The 11,023-nt window shown below is 46.3% G+C and overlaps 1 protein-coding gene across 3 annotated transcripts; it reads right to left on the bottom strand.

Moving 5' to 3' along the window:
• Positions 1-628: 628 nt before the first annotated feature.
• On the bottom strand, positions 629-5,361 carry LOC129160147 (spectrin alpha chain, non-erythrocytic 1-like). 3 transcript variants are annotated; one of them, XM_070547972.1, is made up of 9 exons: positions 4,865-5,357; positions 3,233-3,632; positions 3,044-3,148; positions 2,936-2,968; positions 1,956-2,003; positions 1,752-1,843; positions 1,407-1,671; positions 1,054-1,266; positions 629-971 (listed from the first exon to the last, which is right to left on the bottom strand). In XM_070547972.1, the coding sequence occupies exons 3-9, from the start codon at positions 3,074-3,076 to the stop codon at positions 921-923; spliced, it is 735 nt and encodes a 244-aa protein (XP_070404073.1). In that variant the 5' UTR covers positions 3,077-3,148; positions 3,233-3,632; positions 4,865-5,357; the 3' UTR covers positions 629-920. The 3 variants fall into 3 exon arrangements, with proteins under 3 accessions (XP_070404073.1, XP_070404071.1, XP_070404072.1); XM_070547971.1 differs by having other exon boundaries at positions 633-971; positions 1,361-1,671; positions 4,865-5,017; XM_070547970.1 differs by having other exon boundaries at positions 629-1,266; positions 4,865-5,361.
• Positions 5,362-11,023: the final 5,662 nt, after the last annotated feature.

Raw genomic sequence — 11,023 nt, 5'->3', positions numbered from 1 at the left:
TGGGAGTTTTTAATTTTCATTTTTATTTTTTTGTTAGATCTGTTTAAATGTCACCATGGCAGCCAGTGTCTCCAACGTTGGCTACACAAAGCAGCAAGTGTAAGTTCCACATACCTGTCTCACCACTTCATGTATGGTTTTGTACTTTAAACAATTATGACAAACCTGTTATTTTTTCTCCATAGCCATTTGGATAATTGGAGACAGCTGAGTGAGGCGTGGTGCCCAGAGAGCTGCAGAGACAACCTTGGCCTCCCTGACGTCTGTGTCTCCTGGTTCGGTTGGGGCGGACCATCGACATACATACATGTGCCGACACTTTGCGCCCTGTTTTATAAAATGTAGTGTTAAAAAGAAATGTTTTTGCTCAATTACTGGAATTTCTTTGGTTAAGACAAAAGTGAGGAATAATCATTTACAAGTTATTTGTACAACAGGCCCATTTTAAATCCCAACAGTTTCTTAGCAGACAATAGAAATGTGTTCTTTACTAACTTTACTTGGTTTAAAAATCTTACTAAAATAGTGCCGTATTGCAAAACCCAGTCATACTTGTTATGTAAACATTAGCTTTGTAGATATTTTTTACAGATATATATTTGTGTGCAACAAATCCAAATAATTTGTCATTCTTTATTGAAAATCAACAAAATACAGTTATACAGAAGTGTGGGAAAATGATAATGTGAAAGTATTGCTATTTAAATGTAATCCTATTTATCTTTAAAAAGAAAAACTCTAAAAATGTCCTGTACAGCATCATGACAGAAGAATGGTGGTCTGTCTGTCAGAATGTGCTGAACAGATTTGCTCTTTGAAGAGGAGTGTCATGTTTGGAGGAAGGTACTTAACCCAAGACATGCAGAATACAACACTGACCAAAAACTGATGGAAAAAATGATTTATTTATAAGGAGGAACTTAAGGTGCACAGATAAGTCTGTGGTTGGAACTGCAACAACAGCTCAGCATCTGGAGGAGGGAGAACACAGGTGAGCTTAGGTTCTGGTTTCAAAATCCATTGTAGGCAGGCAGAGGTGTTCAGCAGACTTACTGTGGTGGGTGTATGTGTTGGCTGGAGGAGGGAGAGGTAGAGAGCCGGGGGAAGCGCAAGAGAGGGAGCAGAGGTGGAGAGAAGCGGGGCGTCCTGGTGGATGGGGCACTGGGTGAGATGAGAGGTGGGATATGGAGGCTGGTGATAAGGTCCGTGTGTTGAATATCCAAATCCTGGAGTAGAGGTCAGTATCCAATGAGGTCGACAGGAATCCTGAAGAATGGTAAATCCAATATAAGAGCAAAAACACTACGAAATAACATTAATCCTAGGAACACTAGAGGTAACACGAGTGGCTGGTTACTACCAAAACTGAGGCAATCTTCTGGCGTCAACTTGTGTCCTCCATCCACCTTAAATAGGAAAGCACCCCGCTGATTGCTGATCAGGAACGGCTGGGGTGGAGTCACCAGAACCATGAAGAACGTGTCTCCAGAGACAACCCGGGTCCTGGTACCAATCAGGAAGCGGACCTTATCACCCAGAGCTGCCAGGTCACGCTCAAAGCCTTCATGTTCACGCTGCAGAGCCTGAACGCTGGCCAGGTCGTGGCCGTAGTTGTCTGTGTTCAGGGCCTGGTTCTTCTCCTCGATCCACTCTTTGGTCTCATTAGCGTCTCTGAGAAGACATCAGAACTCCGTCTGAGTGTGGGTCCAAACTCTACTGACCCGTAAGCGGCGCATAAGTGTGCGGGGTACCTGTGGAAGCGCTGCACCTCATGGGCGCTGCCCAGCATGTTGCTCCGGTCTTCAGCCAGCTGTTGCAGCGAGCGCCAGTGGTTGTTCAGCTCCTGGAGAGAAACCAAACCCAGTGAGATGAAGGTGGACGCCAGCGGGCTGGACGCCGGACGAGGAAACCTGGAGACGGATCGCTCAGACAGGAAGGGAAGAGCTTCCTCTTACCTTGATGGAATTAAAGTTAGCCGTCGTCTGAACGCCCAACCGTACGGTCTGAGGTCAAAGGTCACAGGAAACACACACCAGTCAGCAGTCATACAGATGCATAAAGATAACTGTAGCCATGGCAACCAGCTGACATGTCCCCACTTTCACCAGCACCTGGTGCCTGCCGGGTCACCTGAATTCCTGTGTGATGTCAGCACGGTCGGCCGTGACTGCGGCCATCAGAGGTGACCTCTGATCAGCTGAATGAACTCACCTTCTAGGGTGACGCCGTCTTACCCCGGGTTTCCACGGGAGCCGTCAGCAGCACGTTACTGCAGCAGCACGTCTTGCTTGCGTAAGCTGCTGCTTGGCCCTTCCCACGAGACGCGAAGCAGCAGGGGAGCAGCTGTCACCGACCGAGCACGAAGTCACACGAGTGACTTCCTCAGTAAACACAACAACAAGCAGGAGAAAACTACAACATGGTTTGTGTTTTATGTTTTGTCCGTTTTATAATCGCCAATGCAGACCTGAAAAACAAAGGAGACCGCTAGCTAGGTGATAACTTCTCACGGGGACGCACAGTTAGTAACTGTTTTTAAAAGTAAAGCAACCGGAAGGCAGTACGTTCTTTATTCTGAAAATCTCGGTAGCTTCTCTCAATTTCCGCGTCCGATTTCCTGTCTTTCCTTCCCCAAAAATGTCGAACTTGACCCGTTTCAGAGGCGTCGCGCGTAGAAAATAGAACCGGCGCGTAAGGGCCGCGACATGCTGCTCCTGAGACGCGGCCGACTCGCGCTGCTGACGGCTCCAGTGGAAAAGGTTCTGTTGACCACAGCAGTTCCTATCAGCAGCTATGACGTGCTGCTGCAGTAACGTGCTGCTGACGACTCCTGTGGAAAGCCGGGGTCAGAGTCGGCTTCATACTGTAAACAAACAAATGAGTGGTAACAAAAACACCACGTCTGGTTCTGGTGGAGGCGGAGGACAACACGCACCTTTCCAGGAGCAGAACCCAGATGTTCTTGTTGCTACAAACAGAGACGAGCAGAGTTAACAAACCAGGAAGTGAGAGGGACCAGCTGCTGCAGACAGGTGACGCTCACCTGAGCCTGAACCATAGGAGCCTCCTCAGCCATCAGACCTTCTGACTCCAGTTCAGATGGCACCTTGTTGATGTCCCTCAGGCGGGACTCGTTGGCCTTCAGGTCCTGCAGGACAAAAGCACCTGCTGATTATCACCTGAGCTGATCTGACAGCTGCTGCTGGAAGATGGAGAGGAGGAAAAGTCCGACCTTCTGGAAGTCGTCAAACTTCTTCTGCAAGACCTCGACCTGCTCCAGGTCCGACCCGTCTCTCCATCCTCATTCAGCTAAAGACGCGAGTTCAAGTACAACAACCTAAAGTCACACAAACACAAAGCAGGTGTGGAGATGTTCGCTTGTCCCAACGTCCATGAAGCTCCCACAGTTTAGTCTTCACTTCTTCACCAGCAAAGTGACCTGGACCCAAACAAAGTGAGCCAGAACCTGCAGACACCTCAGAAACATGTCAGGACCAGACCTGCTCTACCCTCCTGCACCATGGTCTCTCCTTTCTGGGTGACAGCCTTGATGCGAGGTTCATGACCTGTGATCTCAGCCTGCAGAGCCTGGTGCTTCTTCAGCAGGTTCTGGACACCAATCAGGTCCTTCCCTGAGGACACATGTTAGAGTTCAGCATTATGCAGTAGACAGACCAGTTTAACCCAGGGGTTTCTTTCTTCTACAATCTGCTCTTTAACTGTATTATTTCCTGCTATTTCAGCTGTTAACTTTATTTTTTCTCTAAGTGTTTTTCTCCCCAGAAGAAGCTACAACGATGTTCTGCTGAGCTGTGGTGGCCTCATGGAGGGGGCCATCGTCTAGCACACTGCTGCTAACCACTTAATCATTCTCCCTCTCCTGATAGTAACATTTTACTTTCTTTGATGTTGGATGTACTACTGCTAGTTTACCCGTTTAATTATAGATTCACTAGGATAAATACAATAAAGTTTATCCCTCGCCAAATAGAATATTTACTAAGAAATCACAATGTAACGTGTGTGTGTGTGTGTGTGTGTGTGTGTGTGTGTGTGTGTGTGTGTGTGTGTAAAAGCCATGTGTAGTGTTTATTTATAAAGCATATGTTGTTGGATTTTATCCAGAATCGAGACTTTGAAAATATATAGTTTAATTACAGTTTGATTTATTTGACATCTGTATAATGTTTATTATTTTGTTTTTTCCCCCTAAATACCTAACGTTTGAGTTTAACATGAATATCAGTCATTCATCCCAATACATGAAGTTACACATTTTAAATTTTAATAGGGGAAGACTGCAGGAGGGAGCGGTAAAATACAGGGGGTCCCCTGCAAAAACTAACTTTACGAGTCTGATGAAACTTGCTGGTGTTCCCGCTGCTTCTTCGGTAAACAGCGCCAACAAAAACAAAGAAACTTGGGATCTTGTTGGCGTGGCGGTGGGATATAAGGGAAACTCTGTATGCCCGATAGACTTCTCAACGAGCTGCAGTATTTCTCCGGTCAGATCTGTCTCCGAGTTCCACGAGCGGTCAGCCCGCAGCAGCGAGGCGCCGCATCGGTCAGCCTGCCCGGCCTGACCGCTGGAGATTACCGGATGAAAGAATGGAGCACAGAAGTGTCCCCCCAAGCGGCGCGCCCCGTCATATTTCAACCCATTTTTATCTTAAATGCACTGGGTTTTACCCTATTACCCATCTAAATATGCCCTATTAATTATTTTTACCGTATTTTACATTTAAATTTCATGGTTAAACAGTACATGCTACATGTTAAACTGATAGTTAGCTAGCTACTTCGGTAAACTCAGCTAGTTTAAAGGCGGCAGTGACATAAAATACGAATATAGATTTTAACTTACCGAAAAAAAATGAAGTGGAGACTCCTTGGACGCTCTATTAGTGCAATTAATACCACTGCAAGTCATTTTGTCCAACAATTGCACCAATAATATCCAAAACAGAATTCACAAGCACAGAGACTCAAAATCCCGAAACAGTTTCCAGGAGGGACCGAGGCTGTACTGAGGCCTTTCCACGGAGCTAGCTCTGTGGTCACGTGGGTCTGAGGCGGCGGTCACGTGTGTCGGCTGCTCATTAATTATACAGAATTTTAGGCTTTCAATACACTTAAACAGAAGAGTGAGAAGAAAAATTCACCCCCCTCAGAGTTGTCATGAGTATAAACTAGATAATTTAGACAAAAAACATGTTCTGGTACCAGGCTGTAAACATGTTTATTTCTGCTGTGAAATCGGCATTTTTAACATGGGAGTCAATGAGGATTTGCTCGCTTCTGGCACCAGCCCCCAGCGGATGAGGGTGGAACTGCAATTTTTCTTACTTCCGGGATGGGACCATTTTTAGAGCGGCATTGTGGGGGCTTGGTACAGATCTGTTTCTGCACACGCTCAACTTTTTTATTACAATTGCACAGCTTCCCTCTCACACATCTGATTTTTGAAACTATTTTCACGATTAATATGTGTCAAAATGCACAAGTTTGTAAATGTGTTGTCTGAGTCCGTACAACACAGTGTGGGCTTGAAGATTGGATGTGAGTGTGTGTACCGTAAAATGTGAGCTTGAAGTTTTGAGGTGAGTGTCTGTGCATTAAAACGTGAGAAGCTGCACATCAACATGTGTGCAATTGTGAAGATAAATGGTACTTGTAAGAAAAAGTAAATTGTATGTGAAACAAAATAAACTTATATGTAAAATTTTCTTCTGCGACCCAGTAAATACAACTTCTCAAATACGTTTCTGCGCATGCTCAGTTGTTGTTTTACAAGCGCACAACTCTCCTCTCGCGAGTCTGACTTTTGAAACACTTCTGGCAGTTTGTGTGTTGCAAATTGCAGCTGTGTGTATCTGACTGCAGAGGCTAGCTAAAGTTTATATGAGCTGCTTTGCTAAGTTAGCAGAAACAAAAACGCCACTGCTAACACTGTAGTCTTGCATTAAGGCCACTGTGCTTGGGTATAATCCCAGTGGTGTTTCTCAATGTCAAGGCTTAGAGGGCACTGTCCTTCCTTGGTCAAAGAAAACAGTTAAATGGAACTGACTTGCGTCACATGACCAGGGCTCCCGTGATGGTCACCTGACGTGCGGCAAAGTTATAAACATTTTAGATATCAGCCTGATAGTTACAATTAGTTTTTTTATTCACTAGTAAAACAATAAAAAGTAATCATTTGAAACCTTTAACTCTTGTTTCCTTTCTCAGGGATCCTATTAATAATAATTGTTACATGTTATATTTAAAATCTGCATTTGATTGCTCTTTTAGTAACCCTTCGTTTTTTGTTTTTCAGGAACTGCTGCTCAACTATCTGCTTGAAAGACTTTACAACCGTGTGTCTAATTGGCTTGATCGAGTTCCTCTAGATCTCAATTTTTTTGAATTTGTATGTTGTCAGGAGCCGGTTATTCTGAGTGCTATCTCAAACCAGTTTGACGTCCCTCAGGACATTTTAAATGCACTTGCCCAAGTTTATCAGATGACCTGCAGTCAAAATAAAAAAGAAGCACAAATTATTGTTGCTCACGAAAGAGGAGCCATTGGTCGTCCCAAACTACTTATTCCTGAGAAATACACACAACACCTCATTTCTTTAGGTTTACCTGTCACATGTATTGCACAGCTGCTGGGGATATCTAGAGTTACATTACACAGGCGAATGAAAGAATGGGGTGTGTGAGCCAAACTTACAGCACCATGACTCACGATGAGCTGGACTCTCTAGTGTCACAGATCCATGCCAGAAACCCAAATGCAGGGTATAGATTGATAATAATAATAATGCATTGAACTTATATATCGCTTTTCAAGACACCGTGATGAAAGGTCTGCTGAAGTCACAAGGATATAGAGTTCAGTGGGAGCATGTTCGGTCCTAAATGCGCAGAGTAGACACTGCAGGCGTGGTTTCCTGAATGTCCCATCTCCGTTGTGTGGTCAGAAGAACGTATTCTGTGCCTAGCCCAAAATCATTTTATTGCAGGAGCTTTACATTCCACAGATTGAATGGGAATCCAGTGACTCATCGACAATGAACACAACTCTTGTGTTCAAGTTCCAGAAGTTGAATGCCCGCTAAGTCCACGAGGATATTCTGGACTCTGTGCAGCTGTGGGTCCACTGAGGTCAATCTTGGGATTGACAGTTATTTAGCCACACGGCATTACATGCAAACCATTGGCTATAATAAAATCTTTCATTTTTTGCATCTTGTCATCAATGACTTGTATAAAATGTCTGTGAAGGATCTTGACAAGTCTCCATTATCTAACTGAACACGTTATTTTAATCTCCATGTTATCTCTTACCACATCTGAACTTGAAAGTACAGATTAAATGACTCATGAGCATTTGAAAATGTTTGCATATTAATATTCTTCGATGGAAAACTAAAAGAATTAAACCTTCATACATTAAAAATATAGATTGTGTGTACTAAAAATCTAACTGCCCTTTCTTATTCTCTTGGATATTGAAATTCCCAAATTTGTGAGAATAATGTGTCATGGCTCGAGGTAAGTGCCTAACCCAAGACATGCAGAATCATCACACAAGTCCAAAAAATAAAGTAAAATGTCTTTATTATAAACGGAACTAAGAACTGCAACAGGGAAGTCCTGTGCTGAGGAGCCAAGACGGCTCGAGTCTTTGAGGTGTCGGTGCTGCGAGGAAGTGTAGCCGGGAAGGGCGCTGAGCAGAGGATGAGAGATGTCGTAGGAGTGAGGCAGCAGAGGGAAATCCGAGCCGGAACGTCGGAGGAGGACGGGACGTGTAGAATAATCCAGAATTGGAGACAGCGAGGGTGAGATGATGATGATGAGGTGATCCTGAGCGAAACAAACAGGTATAAGGGAATATCCAAATCCAAATCCGAAACTACGATCCAAGGTCAATAATCCAAACACGAGTTAAACAGGGTTCAAGGTCGAGTGGCTGGTGCTACCTGAACTGGTACAATCATCCGGCGAAATGAAGTGTCTCCGTCCTCCTTTTAAACCCGCGTTCCTGATTAGGGAATCGTCTGCAGCTGTAGTTCCCTCTGCTCCCCACCTGCGGAGAATGAACTCAGGTTCTGGTGAGAGGAGATGATGGAACTCACCTCTGCTCAGGGACATGACAGTGCCCCCCCCCCTCAACGGACGCCCCCTGGCATCCCAGCACGGGATCTGGAGGCCTCGAAGTCGGAGATCAGAGAGGGATCCTCGATGTAGGAACGGGGAACCCAGGAACGTTCCTCCGGACTGTATCCCTCCCAGTCCACGAGATACTGGAAACCCCGACCACGGGGGCGGGAGTCGAGGATGCGCCGAACCTTGTACACCAGTCCCCCTCTGTAGAGCCGAGCAGGAGGAGGCGGAGCCGGGGCCGGGCACAGAGTGCTGGAAACGACGGGCTTCACCAGGGAGACGTGGAACACAGGATGGATCCGGAGCGACGGAGGAAGCTCCAAACGCACGGTCGTCTGGCTAGGAACCGCCAATACTCTGAAGGGACCAAGGAACCTTGGAGAGAACTTCCTAGAGGCAGCCTTCAGCGGTACATCCCTGGAAGACAACCAGACCCTCTGACCAGGAGAGTAAGTGGGAGCTGGGCGGCGGTGTCGGTCAGCCAGTCGCTGGTTCCTCTCCGCGGTCCGTTGAAGGGCCGATCTCGTGGCGACCCAGGTGCGACGGGCCCGACGAAGGAACTGAGGAGTGGTGAGGGTGGTCTCTGCCTGAAGGGGGAACAGAGAGGGCTGATACCCGAGGGAGGATTCGAAGGGAGACTGACCTGTGGCGGAGGAGACATGGCTATTATGGGCATACTCGACCCAAGCCAAATGCTCACTCCAGGTGGACGGGCTGGTGGCACAGACGCAGCGAAGCATAGCGCCCAGTTCCTGGTTCATCCGCTCGCATTGTCCATTGGTCTGCGGATGAAACCCCGAGGTCAGGGCCACCTGGGCACCCAAGGCAGTGGCGAATTCCTTCCAGACGCGGGATGCGAACTGGGGACCACGGTCAGAGAGGATCTCTGTTGGGATTCCGTGCAGACGAAAAACATGTTTTATTAACAACTGGGCCGTAACGGCAGAGGTAGGGAGGGCCTTTAACGGCACCAGATGACAGGCTTTGGAGAACCTGTCCACCACAGTCAAAATAACAGTAAAACCACGCGAAGGTGGCAAACCACAAACAAAGTCCAAGGCGATATGGGACCAAGGACGGGACGGTACTGGTAGAGGACAGAGCAGACCTGCAGGAGGCTGGTTAGAGCCCTTTTGCTGAGCACAGACATGGCAGGCCGACACATACTCCTTCACGTCTTTGTAGAGGGAGGACCACCAGAAAGATTGCCTGATCAGAGCCACTGTGCGTCCCACTCCGGGGTGGATGGAAAATCTCCTGGTGTGAGCCCAGTGGATAACTTTTCCCCGTAATCCTTGGGGAACAAACAGTTTGTTAGAGGGTCCGTTACCTGGCCCGGGATCAGTCTTAAGGGCCTCCAGGACCTGGTCTCTAATGGGCCAGGTTACTCCTGCGACAATGCAGGAGGTAGGCAGAATGGTGCAAGGAGCTGTCTCATCCTCAGCGGCGTACTGTCGGGACAGGGCGTCAGGCTTCACGTTCTTAGACCCCGGTCTATAGGATAGAACAAAATTAAAACGGGAGAAGAACAAAGACCACCTGTACTGTCGAGGATTTAGTCTTTTTGCCTCCTTTAGATAGATCAGGTTTTTATGATCAGTCCAAATGATGAAAGGTACAGTTGTGGTCAGAAGTTTACATACACTTGTAAAAAATATAATATAATGGCTCTACTGAGTGTCCCGTTATTTCTAAAACTCTGATTTTTCTCTGATAGAGTGATTGGAACAGATAATTCTTTGTCACAAAAAACATTCATGAAGTTCGGTTCTTTAATGTCTTTATTATGGGTTAACAGAGAAAAGTGATCACATTTGCTGGGTCACAAATATACATACAGCAACATGAACTAGCAATTTTGGTGACTTAGAAACGTGTCAGTGAACTGAGCTTCATAGCATGGCCTCTTAACTTCTTGTGAGTGATTATGAGTGACTACAGCTGGTGACTTCTCTTAGGCCAGGTAAATAGGGCTCATTGGATACAAACGCCCACAAACGCTACAATGGGAAAGTCAAAGGAGCTCAGCATGGATCTGAAAAAGCGAATTATTGACTTGAACAAGTCAGGAAAGTCACTTGGGGCCATTTCAAAGCAGCTGCAGGTCCCAAGAGCAACAGTGCAAACACTTGTTAGTAAGTATAAGGTGCAAGGCACTGTTTCATCACTGCCAAGATCAGGAAGAAAACGCAAGCTATCACCTGCTGCTGAGAGAAAATTGGTCAGGATGGTAAAGAGTGAACCAAGAATCACCAAAAAGCAGATCTGCCAAGAATTAGAAGCTGCTGGAACACAGGTGTCATTGTCCACAGTCAAACGTGTTTTGCATCTCCATGGACTGAGAGGCTGCCGTGCAAGAAGGAAGCCCTTGCTCCAAAAGCGGCACCTTAAGGCTCGACTGAAGTTTGCTGCTGATCACATGGACAAAGATAAGACCTTCTGGAGGGAAGTTCTGTGGTCAGACGAAACAAAAATCGAGCTTTTTGGCCACAATGCCCAGCAATATGTTTGGAGGAGAAAAGGTGAGGCCTTTAACCCCAAGAACACCATGCCTACAGTCAAGCATGGTGGTGGGAATATTATGCTGTGGGGCTGTTTTGCTGCCAATGGAACTGGTGCTTTACAGAGAGTAAATGGGATAATGAAGAAGGAGGATTACCTTCACATTCTTCAACATAACCTAAAATCATCAGCACGAAGGTTGGGTCTTGGGCGCAGTTGGGTGTTCCAGCAGGACAATGACCCCAAACACACATCAAAAGTGGTAAAGGAATGGCTAAATCAGGCTCGAATAAGGGTTTTAGAATGGCCTTCCCAAAGTCCTGACTTAAACCCCATTGAAAACATGTGGACAGTGCTGAAGAAACAAGTCC

Source organism: Nothobranchius furzeri, chromosome 2, assembly GCF_043380555.1.
Source record: "Nothobranchius furzeri strain GRZ-AD chromosome 2, NfurGRZ-RIMD1, whole genome shotgun sequence".
In the NCBI taxonomy this organism is placed as follows: Eukaryota; Metazoa; Chordata; class Actinopteri; order Cyprinodontiformes; family Nothobranchiidae; genus Nothobranchius; species Nothobranchius furzeri.
This window is presented reverse-complemented; position numbering and strand designations above follow the sequence as displayed.

Excerpts from the sequence above, each read along its gene's own strand:
- LOC129160147 (XM_070547970.1), bottom strand. The coding sequence starts at position 3,076 with ATGGCTGAGGAGGCTCCTATGGTTCAGGCTCAG. Across the intron at positions 2,969-3,043 it reads CTCCTATGGTTCAGGCTCAG|CAACAAGAACATCTGGGTTC; the intron begins GTGAGCGTCACC and ends CTCTGTTTGTAG. Across the intron at positions 1,267-1,406 it reads GGGGTGCTTTCCTATTTAAG|GATTCCTGTCGACCTCATTG; the intron begins GTGGATGGAGGA and ends ACCATTCTTCAG.